The sequence below is a fragment of the Crinia signifera genome, chromosome 5 (genome assembly GCF_055691185.1).
Source record: "Crinia signifera chromosome 5, ASM5569118v1, whole genome shotgun sequence".
Taxonomy (NCBI): Eukaryota; Metazoa; Chordata; class Amphibia; order Anura; family Myobatrachidae; genus Crinia; species Crinia signifera.
In genome coordinates, this window is record NC_139221.1 from 156,426,238 (window position 1) to 156,446,053 (window position 19,816).

Below are 19,816 nucleotides of genomic sequence, written 5' to 3' on the forward strand. Positions count from 1 at the left end.
TCAGTAGATGCTGTTATATTTTGATTACACAGCTGTATACACAGCATGTCTTACTTGTATGTCTTACTTGTATGTCTCTGTCAGGGGCGTAGCTAGGGCAGAGCACCACCCTGCTCGTCCGCTCCCCCGGCGCCGGAGTCCGTCGCTATTTTCAATTAGTCACCCGCTGGACCGCTAGCCAATAAGCGCTTGCGGCCCAGCAGCCAATCATAAGCAGCATTGGCTGCTGGACTGCTAGTGGCTCACGCTCAGCCGAGCACAGTTGAGAGCTGAGCGGGTGGGGGAGCAGGCTGCATTCCCCCTTGGCAACGAGCAATGTCAGTTCCCCTTGGCAAAGAGCAATTTCAGTCCCCCTTGGCAATGAGCAATTTCAGTCCCCCTTGGCAATAAGCAATTTCAGTCCCCCTTGGCAACAAGCAATTTCAGTCCCCCTTGGCAACAAGCAATTTCAGCCCCCCTTGGCATAGAGCATGAAGCCCCTGGCATAGAGCACGAAGTTCCCAGCAATGAGCATGTAGGTAAGTGGTACTTATGTATCAAATGTGTAATGGGCATTACGGTTTGTTATATAGTATGTAGTGGGCATTACGGTTTGTTATATAGTATGTAATGGGCATCATGTGTGGCCTTAATTGTAATTGGCTTATGGCGTGTGGCTTTATATGTAACGGGTATTACAAAGTTCGCTAAAATGTGCAATGGGCATTACGGTGTGCGGTATAATGTAAGGTCGCGCTCCCTTTTTGCCGCGCAAGAGCCCCACCTACTACAAATCGGGGGGGGGGGGGAACGACATGCCCTTGCTCTGGGCACAGTGGCACCTAGCTACACCACTGGTCTCTGTTTTAGGTTGGCTCATTATACAGATCTGTCCACACACCACATTTATCCTCCATGTGACACAAGTCGCGTTATACATAACGTGTGAGCTCCTTGTGACCATGTAGCTATTTGAAAACGAACATGACACATTAGCAGCTTCTGCAGGTTAAAATTATATGCTGTATGTCTAAATCCTTTGTATGACTGCTGCTGTATCTATATAGGAAATGTACAGTTTTCCAGAAAAAAAACTGTGGGAAAATTTGTAACGTTCCACTTCTTATACAGATACACTGGCATTCGCACACTGAATATAGACATTCTGCATGTCATTTTAATCAGCAGAAGCTGCTTGTGTGTCCTGATTGGCAAAAAAGACAAATTGCATAGTGGTTTTGAGAACATGGTCTGCACTGAAAATTAGTCTTTCTACTGTATATTGTTTATTGCCCACTATGATGGTATGTGCCTTTAGTTGATACTTAAATGTTTTCAGCTACAAAGATGCTGGAATAAATGCAATAAGGACCAAGAAGCCAATCTGGTTTTGCCTTGCAAATGATTGCCACTTTAAAAATATGGGTGTTTCCAGACAAACTCCCGCACCTCTGGCTTATCAAACACTATTGTAGTTACCCCACTATCTTTTTTGTACTGAGATTACTAGAATTCTCTTTGTATAGTAAACTGGGCACCAGTGTATAAACCACTAGAATGCTATTCATATTGTATATAGCGGAACAATTGTCAGATGAAGCTGTATTGTGTCTGATTAGATGTGTTTGATATAATTGACTATAGAAAACCATTCATCCATTTCACACTGCTAGAAGAGCTTTCGACTACTAGATTGTGTTTGCCCCAGGCTGAAAGTTGTCAGACATCCCCTGCCTACCATTAAAAAAACAAATAAATGACATACAGTAGAATTATATTTTGCATACAACTGCACGCATGTACAGTAATTGTTCCTTCCCCAGCATTTGTTTCTTTTGAGTTATGGTTTAACATAGAAACATAGAATTTGCCGGCAGATAAGAACCATTTGGCCCATCTAGTCTGCCCCTTTCTGTACGTAATTTGTAGATTATCCTAGGAATCATGCTGCCGTCTAAATGAAGTGATAAAACATTTATTTTTGCAGAATCTGAGAATACGTGCTCTTAAAAAGGCCAGTTAGTAGTAGTATTGGAAAAAGCGATCGCAATTAAGAACACATGACATTTCTCAAGCAGTAAAGACATGAAGTATAGCGCAGGCATCAGGAAGACCGTGTTTTTCCGCAGAAGATGGTGGCATCAATCGAATTTAGTCTACAAAAATTAATAAAGATATATGTTATTTGTTTGAATATATGGTTTCAAATCTGTATTTCACAGTACAGTACAACTGAGATATGACCAACATGATACTTGCTGCAGATCTGCAGCACAGCAGTCCCCATAGAATTAAGGGGCAGATTTATTAAGCTTGGAGAAGAGATAAACTGGAGATAAAGTGGAGAAAAGGTAAAAGGTGATAAAGCACCAGCCAATCAACTCCCAACTGTCTTTTTCAAACACAGCTGATTGGCTGGTGCTTTATCTCCTTTTACCTTTTCTCCACTTTATCTCCAGTTTATCTCTTCTCCAAGCTTAATAAATCTGCCCCTATATGTGGCTGTGATGTACCGGTATAAAGTAAGCTGTGGACAGTGAGCGTTTTCACAGCTTCTGCAAAGTAGGCAACTCCATCTAGATCCCTCTCCATCTCCTGGTGCTCGTGAATGCACTTAATCTGTCCCGCTGAAGGTTTCAACTCTCAAACTACCTACACAATCTTTGTAATGTGTGGCTGATTACAGACTTTTAATAGCCAGAACTTCTGACAAATATAAATATTATTATATGGTACTTGTGTATTTTGGCGGCGCCCATCGCATCGCATCGCATACCATAACGCATACTATGGTATGCGATGCGACGCAATATCGTACGATAGTGCACGATGGCATACAATTTTGAAATTGTATGCCATTGTACATGGCATACAATGCCATACGATGCGATGCGATTAAACATTGTATAAGCACCCTAATGGGTGCTTACAATGTTAAATGCACCCCCACGCCACCCCCCCACTATAAACGTGAACCCGAAGCGTGGCGAGCGGCGGCGGTACGCCTCCTACGACCTTTCCATACCCCCACTATCCACGTCGGCGTGGAGTTGAGAATAGAATAGTGTGGTGAGCCACCGAGCCCGAAGCGTGGCGAGCGGACGCGGATACCTGTGAATCCCGCGAAGGGACGCGTTTACCTGTGAAGGTATCCGCGTCCCCTGGCGGGGCTCGCTGCGCTCGCCACGCTTCGGGCTCGGTGGCTCGCTGCGCTCGCCACACTATTCTATTCTCAACTCCACGCCGACGTGGATAGTGGGGGTATGAAAAGGTCGGAGGACGCGTACCGCCGCCCCTCACGGGCTCGCTGCGCTCGCCACGCTTCGGGTTCACGTTTATAGTGGGGGGTGGCGTGGGGGTGCATTTAACATTGTAAGCACCCATTAGGGTGCTCAAAAGCACCCTTTAGGGTGCTTATACGATTTTTTATTGTATAGGGGGTCAAAATCGCGTCGCATCGCATCGCATGCCATCGGGTACATGGCAGGCGAACATCGGGGGCGCCGCCAAAATACACAAGTACCTATTATATTACCACCTTTACCTGACCCGGGATTTACAACCCAGGTTGACCCTTTTTCACTGAAGAAATACCCATGTAATTCAGCAAAGTACCAGGTTAACATTTTAACTTGGTAATTTGCTGCTCAGTGTTAAAGGGGGGTCAGACTGCACCAAAATACTGGGTAATTGCCGGGTCGCATGTCTGAAAGTGGTATAAGGGAGGCAACTAAGATAATGCATGTGTCTGCCTATTGTGGCTAATTAGATTCCCCAGTGGCAAGCAAAAGTTCAGCATCCCCTAAGTCAACAGAGGGTAAGGTCTGCACTAAATGGGGGTCCACCTGCTCAGATGTTGACATCACACCAACAAAAAAACTGAAAAATGTATGTCATAATTTTCATGTGTCACCATTTTCCATGTAGATCTTTTACTTGTGCTGACCTATTGTCACTGCAGATCTAGTGCATGTTGACTATGGTGTCGACGTATTGTCTGTGAGCTAATCCACACCCAGTAAATATGGATAAACTTGGATTAATGTTGATAATAATAATCAATATGGGATAATATAGATACTGTATGAGAATTTGTACAAATGTCTCATTCATATTCTAAATTATATATTATAAAACTCAATTTCAAGTAAAACAATAAATAAATGACATGTATTAGCATCCTAAAAGGCACGTCATATTCTTCACACTCAGGGCCAGATGTACCAAGCTTCAGAAAGTAACAAACAACCAGCCAATCAGCTCCTAACTAGTTTTTCAAACCCAGCCTGTAACATGACAATTAGGAGCTGATTGGCTGGTAAGTTAAAACTCTATACTCTATCACTCTTTAAAGACTGGTGCAACTGACCCTTAGGGCCTTATTCTGGTCCACACGCAACGCAAATTTTGCAGCGTTGCATGTGGACTGAATGCCACCCGCATGCTGCACTTCAATGATTTGCATAATTATCTACTCGCAGCCTCTGTGGTATTTCAGATCTGCAAACGCCCTGTGCGAGAAGTGATCAGGCAGCTGACATCCACTGATGTCAGCTGCCCGCCCCCTGCACCCGTGTCACCTGCCCATTTGAATGGGAACACCCAACGTTTTCATTTGAATGCCCATGAAATGCCGGCATTACCACCATACTGCCAGATGCAAGTGCCCAGCATCTGCACATGCGCAGAAATGTGCCTGCTCAGACCCCAAAATCGGTCCCCTGTGTGAACGTGCAGGGGACCAATTAAATTAGAATAACCCCTTTAATCTGCCTGTCTATTGACCCAACATAAGGTTATACTTTAGTATAGGTTTATGTTTCTGTAGACCATGGCACATTTGATTACTAATAATTACATTTGTGTTATTTTATAACTTACCTGAACTTAAGTCTTTCCTCAGAAAGCTGTACTCATTTGAAAATGCTAAATGAGAAAATATAAAGGTTTAATCACAGAATATTAAAGAAATACTAAAATGATTGGATCATGTTTTGTACTTCCCTACTTTAAGATATAAGGATATTACAAGTCACTAAAATTCCCTGCTTAGTAGCTCTCTTTTTGGAGTTTTGAGCTCAAAATCACATGGGGTTATTTTGGTTCACTATTTCTGACCAATTCCTTCTTAGATGGACAAAACCATGTGCACTGCAGGGCGGCAGCTATAAAATGTGCAGAGAGAATTTGATTTGGGTGAGTTATTTTGTTTCTGTGCAGAGAAAATATGGACTGCTTTATTTTTACACTGCAATATAGATCTCACTTTGAAGTAAAACCCCACCCAAATCTAATTCTCTCTGCACAAGTTACACCTGCCTCACCTGCAGTGCACATGGTTTTGTCCATCTAAGAAGGAATTTGTCAGAAAGAGTGAACCAAAATAACCCCCTTAGCGTGAAGGGCATCATCGCTGTCCACCGGCCGGGCGAACTACTTTCCACAGTCTTCTACTACGTAATATTATTGTGCTCTTTAATAGGTTTATGGCCTGATGTATGGCCGCATGCTGGAGAGATCGTTGCTGTGGCTTCTGCTGCAACAGGATCTGAGTGCATATGCAAATGCGGCATCTTTCGTAAAACTATGGCCAACAATGTCTTTTGTGGTTTTGTGGTCTTGCTTGGCAAAGCTTGTGAATCTGCACCCAAAGACCGTCTTTCCTCATATGCTTTTCCTTATCTTACATAAACCATCTTCTACTCCATACTCCCTTTGATGGCACCAACTCCCTTGGTGTTCTGCCACCCTAATACTTATTTCAGTGCCGTCTGCTGATGCTGTTATGTTTATATAACCTGTACTTGTCATATACTGTCATGATCTGTAATGGGGCTTACACACGCTCAGATCGCTCAGTACACAGCACGCATTGCGGCCCTGAGAACACTGGCTCTGATCACGGCAACCCCTGGATGATAGCGACACGTGCATCTGTATCACTATGGCCCCCGCACACAGAGCGATGTAGGGGCATTTTCTAAGTCATCTAGGGCCAGATGCACTAAGCTTTAAAAGTGATAAAATGGAGAGTCGTAAACAACCAACCAATCAGCTCCTGCCTGACATTTTTCAAACACAGCCTGTGACATGGCAGGTAGGAGCTGATTGGCTGGCTGTTTATCACTCTCCATTTTATCACTTTTGAAGCTTAGTGCATCTGGCCCTTAGTGAGATCACTTAGAAAATATTCCTTAATCACTACGTGTGTAGGCTTCATAAGTCACTGTTTTCTTGTGTTACTTATTTTTTTAAGTCCTCTGTTATTGGGCGCTGCAGATGTGACTCCATATAAATAAAGGATAATTATTATTATTACAGAGATGAATACATTGGCTTTAGCATGCCCACATGCCTCCATTTTTAGGAATGCTCCCCATCTCCACCCCCAAATATGTGCAGCGTGTCAAAAATGCTGCAGCATACAGGGTACTGTGACCGGGGTAGCAGTAGCATCATAGTTCATGTGCAGAATCGGAAGTGTGAGTGGTCTTGAATCAGGCCCTTTGTATCATCACATTCTGGCACATTTAATGGCTAATAATGTATTACTACAGTTCATTGTCATGATTAGTTAGCTTACATGAACTTGATGCGTCTTTCTTCTGGAAACCACCGTCCGCTAAAAACATCATATAAGAAAAGTATATTAATGTACTGACATAAAGTGTGTAAGCAATGCCTGAGCATATTAGAGAATTTCCGCCATGAAGGGACTTATATCATTATATTACATGGCATTTTCTACATTTTTCCTTACAATACACTTTTATGACAAAAGTAAGTAAATATGTGGTGGATGAATTTTATATATATTTGGTATATACAGTATGCTAGTCTGTCACAAAGCTGTAATATGATATTGGATGGCTTTCTCTGTGACAGATTGCTGCATTCGGAAATCATGTATTATAATGCCTGTCTGAAGTAATTTAGCAGAAAGATAGGAATAACGGGGGAAAGATGGCTGGATATTGGCTGAATTAACTATGAGGAAATGTGATATTTATCAGTTTTGTCTTTGGTAGGGTTGAGAAAGGTTGTAAAATGGACGGTAGTGATGTTGCAGTTTATCAAATATCAGGAAATCAGCATAATGGGGTATTTTTCCCTTATCCTGAAACCTTTAAACCAGAACTGAAAAAATTTAATTTATATCATGTTAAAAAAAAAATATTTGGGTGTAAAATACACAACTCATTTTTATTAGACATTGCAAATGGAAAAAAAAAACAATACTGATATATATATATATATATATATATATAAAAATATATAATACACCGTATATATACTAGTAAGCCTGCTCAAAGCAAATGCTTTGAAAGCTAGTCTGCTACCTTGTGATTGCCTCTGTGCTTGTACATGTGTGAGAAAAAGATGTAGTTTCACCTGCTGCCAACAGATGGCAGTGTTTCAGAGTCACACGGACACTAGACATATACATAGATGATAATACTTACAGGAGTATGTGAATGTTCCTCCTGATAAAGCTTCTGCTTCGGGAAATCTATAAATTGTAAAGATGATTATATTTTAGTATTGGGAGCATAAGAAAAGCTGACGATAGCTAAATCCTACTATTATACACAAGCAAGCTGTCCTTTACTAAACCGTATAAACCAGTTACAGACACTCCTAATGCTCTCACAGGTGACATATGTAGCCCAACTGGCTGGGGTATCTTATGGGCATTTGCACAGTTTATATTGTAAGCTAGTCAGTCTGAATGGCAATATAGGGCCTGTGTGATAATATGCATACTATGCTGCCATCTGGATTTGTATTGATGCACCACCGGTAGCTTGCTAACCCCACCACATCAATATAAAGACGCAGCATCTGTCGCACATCAGTTGATTATAAATGTCTGAGGATGGTTGCACATCATGGTGCAGGAAGTTAGATACCAGAACTATTGCAGCTGTGTACAGGATCTCAGTTTCAGCCTTAATCACGCCCCGAAACGGTTGCCACACATTTGCATTTATGCTGCCTATCCCCCTTTCCCCCCAACTGTCCCTACTGTAGTTTGGCCTAGGGATAATTATGAAGCCCTTAAAAAACACCAACCGCCCCACGACTGTATTGATTCTAAAGGTCCATACACACTGGGTGACTATGCCCAGCGTGTATGGACATCGATTACCGCTGTCATTGCTGGGGGAAAGCCACTAAGTGCATACACGCTGAGCGGCTTTCCCCCTGCCCGGTGCTGCCAGCTGGGTGCGGATGGCTTTGCATTGCACAGCTCTAAGCAAAGCCGTCCTCAAAGCCGCTCATCTGCTGGCAATATATCTGTGTAGCATACATTGTGCAGCTGGTGCTCTCAGCAGGGCCGTATTTCCCACTAGGCCCGTGAGGCATGGGCCTATGGGCGGTACTTGCTGGGGGCGTTAAATTGCAAGCAGTGGTGTGTCTTATTTTCTTTTAAAAATGATAATGAAGTGCCCTCCCCCCTTCAGCGTCTGCGAGCCGGGGATCGGGTGCTGGACACCCAGAGAGAGGCCGCCTGTAATGTCAGTGACAGGAGCTTGCACTTCCGAAGCTGGTCCCTGATCCCTGGCACCGGAAGCACAAACTCCTGTCACTGACATTACAGGGCTGCCTCTCACCCGATCCCCAGCGCAAGAGAGAGGCAGCCCTGTGTTGCCTGTCTGCTAATAAAGACACAGCGCTGGAGCCGCCCTGATGCTGAGGAGGGAGCTTTGCACTGCCAGGGAGCTGAAGACATGCAGCCCCATGCAGTTGAAGTTACACTGAAGACATGTGGCGCCATGCAGTTGAAGTTACAGCACCTGCGCTGCTGAAGGTACTTCGTATGCTCTGCTTTCTCTACACTCCCTCCCTATAATAGCAGGGGGGGGGGTGCAAATAATGTGGTGCCTAGGGGCGGGCTGAGACTTAAATCCGGCCCTGGCTCTCAGCATGTATAATAGTCCATATATTCAGTTTATAATTCCTGTAAATCCAGCAGAACAATATCCAACACATATAATTAAATGATGGTATCCAATATATAGAATAGCGTTACATGGATGACATTTGTTTATGTACTTACTTCAGATCTTCACCCTCTAACAGCTTTGTGTATGTAGATATTTCTACATCTAATGCCTGTTTTATATCCAACAATTCTTGATAGTTCACAATGATTTTGTGAAGTTCCACCTTTGCCGACTCAATTGCGGATTCATAGCTGGTTATTTGCGCTTGAAACTCAGCCACACCAACACTGGACCTTGCAACGACCTCTGCCAGATTGCTTTCAAGTGTATAATTCTATTTCAAAAATAATAAAGTTAAATTAAAAGATTATGTATTAGGTGGTGATATTTGAAAACGAGTCAATTGAGAAAGACATCTCAAAACAAATTAGAAGAAGATCTAAAATCAATCAATGTCATTTCCACCTTAAAAATATTTCCAGAATCAAACCCTTTCTCACCCAGGATGCTACAAAGACCCTCACCGACTTACTAGTCATCTCCAGACTCAACTGTTGTAATCTCCTCCATCCAGGCCTTCCAGACAAACACCTCTCTCCACTCCAATCTATCTTCATTGCTGCTGCCCAGCTCAGCTTCCTCTCCAAAAGTACTACAGTATGTCCACCCTCCATTCCCTTCCCTTCGTACAAGCCCTACACTGGCTCCCCTTTCCTTTCAGAATACAATTCAAGCTCCTCACACTAACTTACAGAGCCATCACCCATATCTGACCTTATCTCTCTTTACACTCCCTCACGCTCTCTTCGCTCCACAAATGCATGCCGCCTCTCCTGCTAACTGGTTACTTTCTTCTTCCAAGTTTTTGACCATTATGCTCCTTAGCTCTGGATTCTCTATCCATCTCTGTCTATTGCCACCTCCCTACAATACTTTTAACGGCCCCTGATGAGTTAGTATCCATCTCAGGTAAGTTGGGGTGATTCTTATCATCCAAGCAATCCTGCAATGTCCATTGTCCATTTGTCCATTTATGCATACGATGACAAATAGGTCCAATGGAAAAATAAGAACTAGTTAAATAGTCTAAATAAAAGTCCATGCTGCAGACAAATAAAGAAGACATACCACTGACAGAAGAGACTGCAATTCAGTGTTTAGTGTCTGTAGCTCTTTCTTCGTGCTGGTAATTTCGGATTTTACTGAGGAAACAACTTCTGAGGTTTTTACTGTTTCACTGTTTATTTCTTCAATCTATGGAGATATAAGCACATTACTTTAACAAAATAATATTAGCATTTGGTTTACAAAGGTCTCATGTCTTGAGTATATTAGAGAAGCAAACATTAATAAACCTTTAAATGAAAAACATCCACCGATATAAAGTAACACGTACCGACAAAATTCTGTAAAATAAATGACCCTAACCTTGGGAAAATGTTACAGACCAATCATTGGTTGAACTCGATGGACTAACGTCTTTTTTCAACCTTAATTACTATGTTACTATGTTATTATTTCTTTATAGGACAATACAGTATATACGTTTGTTGAGCCTCAGCCACACTAGTTTTTTTTTTTTTTATATTATTCTATGGTTTTTAAATCTAGTAGAATACTAGGAGACCATTGTTTTCTATGACCATTGACTTGCAATGATGATTGTGTTTGGGACAAGCACCATTATATGCATTTAAGTGACATCCAAAGACGTCACAATTGCAAGTAGGACAATATAATATGAAACATCTGCATTTCATATGCACTTTCATCAATGGTTTAACATCAGTAGTCTGTAAGTGGATTGTTTTATTTTGGACAGATTATACTTTTTGTCACTGTATGTACTCAAACAAAGAAGATATACAATACTCTCATTATATTAAAAGTAGAGATGTGCAGGCTCTGATTTACTCTGATTTACTCTGATTTTAAAGCAGGATCTTATTGGCTATCAACTGTCAACAACTGTCATGTGATTTGGGATAGCCAATAAGATCCTGCTTTGAAATCAGAGTAAATCAGAGTAAATCAGAGCCTGCACATCTCTAATTAAAAGTCATCTCCGTTAAGTCATACATATAAAGAAAAAGTCAAAGTAAAAAGATTTTTGTGTTGCCTTCTATCCCATACTATTCCTTTTGAATATAAGGTCTAAAATAATAATAATCAAATAGTTATATAAATAGATACAATTGGATTGTATTCTTTCCTGTTTCACTTAAACATACCGCTATAAGAAACTACACAACACCAGCTAATATTTATTGGCATGAGAAGTTCTATTCCAATTAGAAATAGTGCTATAATGAGGCTAATGCTGCTGTGCCTCCTCCATTTCCCATACAAATCCACAATGGTCTCTAAATACCTGAAAAGACCAAACCCGTATTGGCTTTTCTTTCCCCCAGATCCCTTCTAAGCACTAGGGGCCACATACATTCAGTAACAGAAGCCCAGAAAATAGACAGATATATTGTATATTGTTATTGAGATCTGAAGAAAGCAATTCCATCCACAAATCCATGTGGCATGCCCCTTTGCGCCTGTCACCTGGTTGTCTTGCAATATTTTACCTTAGCTCTGAAGTATGTTTCTGCATCTTCTTTGTGTTGTTGGACGGATTTTTCATATTCAGCTCTGAGTTTGTTCAAAGCAGTTGTGATGTCAAAAGATTTAACTGCATCCACTTCAATCAATGAAACAGAAGAATCTCCCGAAGTTCCCAATTTACTCTGTAGTGTACTCAGTTCCTGAGGGAAAAACACAGATGCATGCTGTTACTGAAAGGCCCAATAAAGAATCATTTGGAAATTAGATATAAACCACAAAGGCACAAATTGTTGCTTAGTGCTAAGCTTCTGTTCCGGTACAGCTACAGTATGTTTCAAAGTAAAATATTATCCTTCCTATTACAAAAAAAAAGCTTCTAGCACATGTGAAGAACAGAGTCCCAGTGGTTACTTGTCTTAAGGTGCCAATACATGCTGCGATTTGCGTGCGATGCGATCCGCGGGCAGTACAAAAAGTAAGTGCAGCAAATACTTTTTGTACTGTGCGGTGTGATGCCCGCAGGCGTGCGCATCGCAGCGTGTATGGGGGCTTTCAGTTACAAACCGGTGGTTCTGCCAGAGGCGAAAATACCATTGGTACAGCAGGTGCATTGCACCTGGGCCCCTGAGGACTAAGGGGGCCTACTGGTGTCCCTGTCATGATTTTCTTGTCACCTTCTATTTTTCCCTGTTACATTTGGTCTCCCCTGCCTCTCCCTGTAACCCTCTGCCTCTCCCAGTGTCACCCACTGCCGTGTTGCATACAGTGAACTTGGGTTGGGGTGGAGCAAGGGGGCCCGAATGATATTTTTGCACCTGGGCTCCCCACCACCAAGTTCCGCCACTGGGTTCTGCTTCTGAGTATGAATTAGATAAACCTTAAGTGCATGTGTCTTTTGTGTTGCCACCTGGTACAGTACAAACACCACAGCTATTTTATATACTGTGATGAGCCATATGTAAAAGTTGTGATTTGCTAGTCCTGTTGTAGTTAATCGAGATAGTCAGCAAATTGCTCAGGTCAATAATTGATCAGGTCTGAATAACCCCCTAATTGTATACTACTGCTAATAGCTTATTGTATCAAATAAATGATTATCACGTGCAGAAGTTGACATAAAAGTGTTATAATTGCAGTTAAACCTTAGTGTGATGGTTAAAGAGAAAGCAATCACATAAACCTTGTCAAACTTGTGGGAGAGTGTGATAATATATGATCACTTACAGTAGGAAAAAAAACACATTACCTATTTTCCCTAATGATTGCTGTTACTGTAATACATATTCCAGTAATATTATACTGCCTTAGTTATCAAACACCTTGTTTAGATTCTTAAAGAAGGTCTATTCTATTGCTCACATTTTAATTCTATGCAGGATTACCGCAATGTTCGGTTGTGCACACTACCATGTATTACAGTACACAATCTGTGCTGACTACCCCACGACCCTACAGAGGTGCAGGGAAAATTAGCACACATACAAGTAGCAGTGTGCCTCCATCTTACCATTCTGGGTCAGTTATTTGCAGATGCACTAAATTGAATTTGCAGCTATGAATGTTAAAACATGATAGCTTCAAGAATAGAGTTATTTTATCTTTATGTGGCAATAATACTTACCTCCTCGTGTGTCTTCTTCAGGAATTCAAGGTCATCAAGTGCTGCGGAAAACCTCTGTTCCAGTGTGGTGCGCAGTTCAGTAGCAACCTCAATGTCCTGTTATTTAAAGTCAAAACGTTAATCATTCTATTAATTTTATACAGTGTATATTTGGGGCCAATTTATCAATTGTTGCCTATGATAAATGGTGCCTCAGCCAATCAGCTCCTGTCAGGTAAAAAAGACTATTGGCAGCTGATTGGCTGAAGCACCATTTATCATACACAGCAAATTTTATATAAGTTCATTGTTCCATACTCCTAGTGTGTTTGTTGGTTTTCTTTATATGGTACTCTAATTTGTGCTTGTGCGTTGTATGATACCACTTTTCACTGTTGTGTTACCCTGTGATATTGATTGTTACATACTTATTTAATGTATATTTTCATTACCATGTGCTTATACATAATGAGCACCATTCCAGGAAGCCAGAAATGACAGTAAAATAATTATCAATACTGTTAATGGATTAAGACATATAAAAAGAAAGAGGTAATGAGTGACCTAATATTTACTTACAAATATTGGTACTGTTTGTCAATCTACTACTGAAGAAATGAACCTTATTGTAAGTGTATCCGTGTGACAAGTAATATAATTATAAGCAGTGGCGGTTTTTACCTATGGGCTGCAGCCCCCCAGGTAAAATCCGCCACTGTCTCTGCCTAAAGTTAAGCCAGATGCAGTCTGTGAGACTACTCTGGCTTCAATGTCACTGGCAGTGACTTCCTATTGGAAGTCCTACCTGCCAGTCACTTAAGTCAGTCCCATTGGGAGGTGTTCCCTCCCTCTGGGATGCCTCTCTGTGCATGCGCAGTATCGTGGACCATACTGCGCATGCACCGGACCCAGTAACCAGATTAAGCCTCTGGGGGCTGCTGCAAAGGCAGCCCCCGGAGGCTTGGGCCAGCGCATGCGCAGTATGTATGAAGTTACTGCGCATGCGCTGGCCCCGTGCAGGGGACCGGAGGCCGGGAGAGAGGCAGTCGGGGAAAGCGGCCCTGACAGCGGCGGTAGCAGTAGAAGCAGCAGCGGGGGGCGCCCGCATTGCGGCAGCCCCCCTACTCCAAAACAGTAAGAGCCGCCACTGATTACAAGATCAACTATAGTAGAGACTAAGGTAAATTAATATTATAAAAGCTTGGGGAGAGATAAAGTGGTGAGAAATATTATACTAACCAATTCGCTCCCAACTATAATTTTTCAACAACAGCCTATAAAATCCCCACAAAGATTTGCAATACAAATTACCCTTTTCATTGCTGCAATGTCGGTTTCCAGTTGATACTTCACTCCTAACTCTAATTCATATCTGAAAGAAAAGGGGGGGGGGGGTGTCAAAAGTTGATTTTTTTTTTCCTCTTCTCAATATAAGAAAAATAAAAAATATTGAAAATTTTTCACTATAACTTTCCTTTGATGTAATAATTTATTCAATAGGAAAATAAAATCTTACTTATATGACTGCATCATTTTGTCAATTAAAACAAGACTTAAAGAAGTATGTGCTGTGGAACTTCATAATAAATAATTCAAAGTGCTATGCCTGAATATAGCACATTACAGTTTCCGACAATTATGCAATACTGAAGTGCATAAAAGCTGAATTTATAAACAAATAAAATTAAAGAATTCCCAAACCTTTTTTTAAACACGATGCCCAGAGTTATTTTCACAGCACCCCTAGGCCAAAAGTTTCTTATTGCGAATTTTAGGAAAATATATGAAATTAAATAAATTGTGTTTATATGTCATCCTTCTGTTTAATCATGTAGTGAGAGACAGGATCTGCTTCTGTTTGTCCATATATTTTATGATTGGGAGCCATCAGCAATGGTGTTGCCTATAACATTAGCCCATTCCCAAACTTTTTTGAATCATGGCACCCCAGAGCATCAGAATTTTTTAACGGCACCCCTAGGGCAGAAGTGTGTTTTTGATAACATCAGGATAAAAAATGAAATGACGTAGACTGCTTTTATATCTCGTCATTAGGGTCAATTATGTGGTAATGGACAAAATTCACTTCTGGTTGTGCACAATTTGCCAGTTGGAATTGGTCCTGGACCACCAAACCAGGGCACCCCAGCAAGTCCTCCAAGGGTGCCATGGCACACAGTTTGGGAACCACTGCATTAGCCATAAAATTTGTATTTGTCCTCTCCCACCAACCGAAGATAACTCCGCAAGTCCCAAAACACCCTAGAGTTTGTTAATTACTGACATTATTATTATTATCCTTTATTTACAAGGGAGCTGCAATGCCTAGCAAAATACATAAACAAATGAGCAAAGCAAGAAGTCAGCGACTAACTCTGTATAAATGTTCTGTCGCTATAGCCTGAAAGAGTCGGTATGAATGTCGATCGAATGTCAAAAATAAATTGTATAAGATTGTACACATGTATCAACTGTATTTGGAGAATGTATGATTGGGAGTTAGGTCAATTGTATAGGTGTGTACCCAGCATTACAATGCAAGACACTGTAGGACAAGCTTGCAAGAAGATAAAGTAGAGATAGATAAAGTACCAACACACACACACACACACACACACACACACACACACATGACAATGTCACAGCATGAAATCACAGGCAATCAATGAATGAGTTTTAGATTCTCATTTGTTCAACTATGCTATAAGTATTTAAAGTAAAGGCAGTTTGGAACAGTTGATTCCATATCAAACTTTTCTAAATTAAAATAGTGACATCTCAACTGGCATTATGCCTTATAACGAACTAAGAACCGTTCACAAGTAGGCAACATTATGTAGGAACAGTTCACAAGCAGATATTCAATTTATGAAACATGTTACAACATCCATTGCACGGTATGGGACAATATTTAAACTAATGTGATTTATTTATTATTAAACATACTTACTTAGTCTTTAGCTCTTCTGCCGCACCTCTGATGTTGTCAAGTTCAATTTCATGGCGGACATTTTCCAGTGTTAGATTTTCAACTGTGTTCCTCAGATCTGTAAGCTGAAGCTCAAAATTTACTGTGGTAGAGGAATCTGAGGGGCCAGATCCTGAGCCACCTGTCAATAGGTTCAGCTGTGTCTGTAATGTTTGATTTTCAAATTGCAGGTGCTTAACTTTCTCCACATAGGAAAAAAAGCGGTCATTAAGCCCTGCTAGAGTCTGTTTTTCTGAGGCTCTAGACAGTAATTGAGGTACTGCACGAGGGCCACCTACATTTAGAGTTGAGCTCAAACCCCCTGAAGTCAAGGATCTTCCCAAAGAAAATGCTGCACTGCCACCTAAGCCTCCTAGACCCCCTCCCAAACCACCTCCCAAACCACCTCCCAAACCACCACCCAAACCACCACCCAAACCACCTCCAAAACCACCACCCAAACCTCCTCCAAAACCTCCTCCCAAACCACCACCTAATCCATATGACCCTCCACCTAAACCAGCACCGTAACCTCCACCCAAGCTAAGGCTAGCTGAACCTAATCCCCCACCAATTCCCAGACCCAAACCAATACCCCCTCCACCCAAACGAGCAGAAAGTCCACCGCCAGAACCACCACCTGCACCGAGGGAATAGCTAGACCTCTGGGAGGAAGTCACCCAACCAGAGCTTGAACCTGCGACTGACATGATAGCACAAGGAGATAGCCCAATATAAGATTTAGCAATTTAAGAAAGGTGCAAGCTCCTGTGTGTGCAGGGCATTGAAATGAAAACTCTGAAATCATATACAGCTGGCTTTTATATACTTTGCCTGTCATCTGACACACCTGCTATGCCTGAAGACAGCGTCCCAGTTTTCTGCAGGACAGGTTGATTTTAGCGTCTGGCTTGCAGCTGTGCCTAAAACATGATGAATATAAAAGCTTTCTATTCATCAAATTACAGAAAATACAAATCATGTAATCTATAGCTCCAGGGAGATTCTTGTCATTGCAGAAACATTGGGAAAATTCTTCAATAACTCAAGCTCTCCAGTTTAACTCTTTCAAACTGGAGGACCTGTACTTTCCCCATAAAACATTGCGCATTTTAAATATGATTTTGGAAACTGTCAGCGATTTTATTTCAACTGTTTTATTTCAGAATAATTTAAATATATATTTATTTTATGGATATTATATCGGACATCAAAATAGGAAAAACTACTTTTCCTTGATTCGTCCTATAGTTGCTTTCACATATTCAGATTAACCTTAGATTTTTTTCCTAAATGCATTTGGCTTTGTATCCTGAGTACAAGACTCTTAAAAGTAATACTTAATATTTTACTGAACCATGCAATATACTGCAACCACAGCAATGGAAGACCTGTGTTTATGGTAGACTATTACAATTTTTCATATTAGCTCCTTTCTTGGGAGATTTGGGCAACTTGAGCTGTAGGTGACAGTCTCACGTTTTTGTATGATAAATCCCTGATCCTAGATTTTGGTGCAGAGAGGCACTGACATAGTTTTCTTCAATTCATTGTTTTATTATTGAATCAATATCCTCACACTGTGGCTATGACCATAACCTCCATGCAGCTGTATGGGGGCATTTCTTTCCTTCTATTTTATCTTCTAGGTCTAGGAGATGGCTATTGAACAAACAATGGGCGTTGACACTCTCGTGTACTCAACGGAGTTACTTGTTGTTCCTGTCGGGCAAGATCGGTTGCCCCACTAGCATTTCAGCTTGCAGCCCCAGGAAAATGTTGCACCAGCTAGTCTGGTTTAGTTGCTTTACTTGGCTAAACCCAACATTAATTAGTGCAATCAGGGCCTGATTCAGAACTGTTCATTACATTGCGTGTAATCACAGCCTAGAGAACAGGTAAATGCCGTCCTACACCCAGCCGACCGACCAGCCCCCCTTTGGCATATGAATACCTCTGAATGTACGCAAACACATCCCTTCCCATGGGGCCAAACGGAGGAGAAAACATTCATTGGTCGCTGTGTATCCTGAGATAAAACGCTGCTATTTTTTTATTGCTGGCCATATGCAACTTGACAAAAAGAGTGTTCTGGAAGTGTAAGGGTCAATGCAGGTGTGCCCAGGAATTTAAAGGGAAGGAGTGTGACTTCAGCACCTGCCCCGATCAGACTTTGTCTATTGCAGCTGCCAAATCCAGGGCTATGCTATTGTTGCAGGCCGTATACATAGGTTTGCAGCCTGGCTCTGCAGCAATCACCTGACTGCATGGCTGAATAACCTCCTAAATCCCTACTAACACACTGTTTGAATATTACATTATTTACAGCGCCTCACATAGCGTCGGATCCTACACAGGAGGTCTGGCTGACGCCTCCTGAGGTCCGACCACCGCCGCTCCAGCTGGATGATGGTCCGCGAAACGCCTGTGCAGGCGAGTATTCTGCGCCGGGCCACAGTGTACGCCTGGTGCTTTGCTGCATTTGTTATGTAAGGGCCCATGGCCCCAGGCGCTGGTCCATTACCAGCACCAGCAGCTCCCTGTGGGAGAATGATGCAGCCCTATGGGAAGTCATATTGGCAATGGCACAGCAAATAAATGCAGGTACATATATAAGTTAAGGTGTTCACTGATTGGTTGCAAACATTCTTATTTGGTATAAACTTTATTAATATTTCAAATATGAACAGTGTGTCAGCGTTTATTTTTACGCCAGACTTTAACAACTACACGGGCGTACACATACTTACACATAACATACTGTACTTACACATATCGTCCATGTAGTGTGTGAATCATACATATGAATTATTCAATTTTGTAGAGGAATACCTGCAACAGCTACCCTGCTGATAAGTGTGTGTTCTGCGAAAAATTTGTATCTGCATACAAATATATATATATATATATATATATATATATATATACTCTCCTTGTTGGCGGCGGCACTCAGGGACTCCAAACGTGGTAGCTTTAGTGAAACTTTATTATCTACGTTTCGGAGGTCTCTCCCCCTTCGTCAGGATATAACAAGTGACAGCACAGCACACATTAAATACACTTACCCCGTGCGTCTCCTCCCCCGTCCTCCGTGTCTGGCATCCCTTCCGGCGTGCTCTGGCCCCGACCTCCGTCACGCGACATCATATCCGGCGGCTACGTCAGAACCTGCACCCAGCGGTTGCCATGGCTGCCGCGGGCTTCAGGAACGCATCCGGAGATAACCTATAAGCATATAAATAAATACATTATACAAAAAAACGTGTAATCAAACTTTGTTCACACCATGAAAGACCTTCTAAAACGAGGTTATCACACACTAGTGCATATCTGCTATTTGTGAATGGATGACTGCGCCCCTCTGCACAGAATACGTTATTACTTAAAGTGACAGTGCTTAATAAAAAAACGTGGAAAACTTGTACAAAAAGTTTCTTGCAAATTGGCCAAAGACCAAGCAGAAACTACTAAAAAACATACAACAGCATATATGTAAACATATATTTCCATAACCCATTGGGCCTGGACAAAGACAAACTAACATTTAGCAACCAGTATACTCCATTTGATGACTTACTATATACAGTCCGTGATATATATACAGTATATATATATATATATATATATATATATATATATATATATATATATATATATATAGAAAAAGTACAAATAGAAAAAACGATGCGGCACTCAAAGGGTCTTGGTACAAATATATTCAGAAAGTTGCTCAGAAATATACATAGAACATGGGATTTAGCCCCGACG

At 41.5% G+C, this 19,816-nt stretch overlaps 1 protein-coding gene across 1 annotated transcript; it reads right to left on the reverse strand.

Annotated features, from left to right (window-relative positions):
• Positions 1 to 1,984: 1,984 nt before the first annotated feature.
• LOC146079578 (thread biopolymer filament subunit gamma-like) lies at positions 1,985 to 19,265 on the reverse strand. The gene is made up of 11 exons (XM_083186297.1): positions 19,114 to 19,265; positions 16,031 to 16,971; positions 14,392 to 14,452; positions 13,102 to 13,197; positions 11,504 to 11,680; positions 10,056 to 10,181; positions 9,041 to 9,261; positions 7,443 to 7,489; positions 6,563 to 6,601; positions 4,861 to 4,905; positions 1,985 to 2,135 (listed from the first exon to the last, which is right to left on the reverse strand). The coding sequence occupies exons 2-11, from the start codon at positions 16,756 to 16,758 to the stop codon at positions 2,131 to 2,133; spliced, it is 1,545 nt and encodes a 514-aa protein (XP_083042423.1). The 5' UTR covers positions 16,759 to 16,971; positions 19,114 to 19,265; the 3' UTR covers positions 1,985 to 2,130.
• Positions 19,266 to 19,816: the final 551 nt, after the last annotated feature.

Coding starts and splice junctions, on each gene's coding strand:
- LOC146079578 (XM_083186297.1), bottom strand. CDS start 16,758: ATGTCAGTCGCAGGTTCAAGCTCTGGTTGGGTGACTTCCTCCCAGAGG. Junction 11,681..13,101: donor TGAAGAAGACACACGAGGAG/GTAAGTATTATT, acceptor TTTTTCCCTCAG/GAACTGAGTACACTACAGAG. Junction 4,906..6,562: donor GAAAGACGCATCAAGTTCAT/GTAAGCTAACTA, acceptor TTTCTCATTTAG/CATTTTCAAATGAGTACAGC.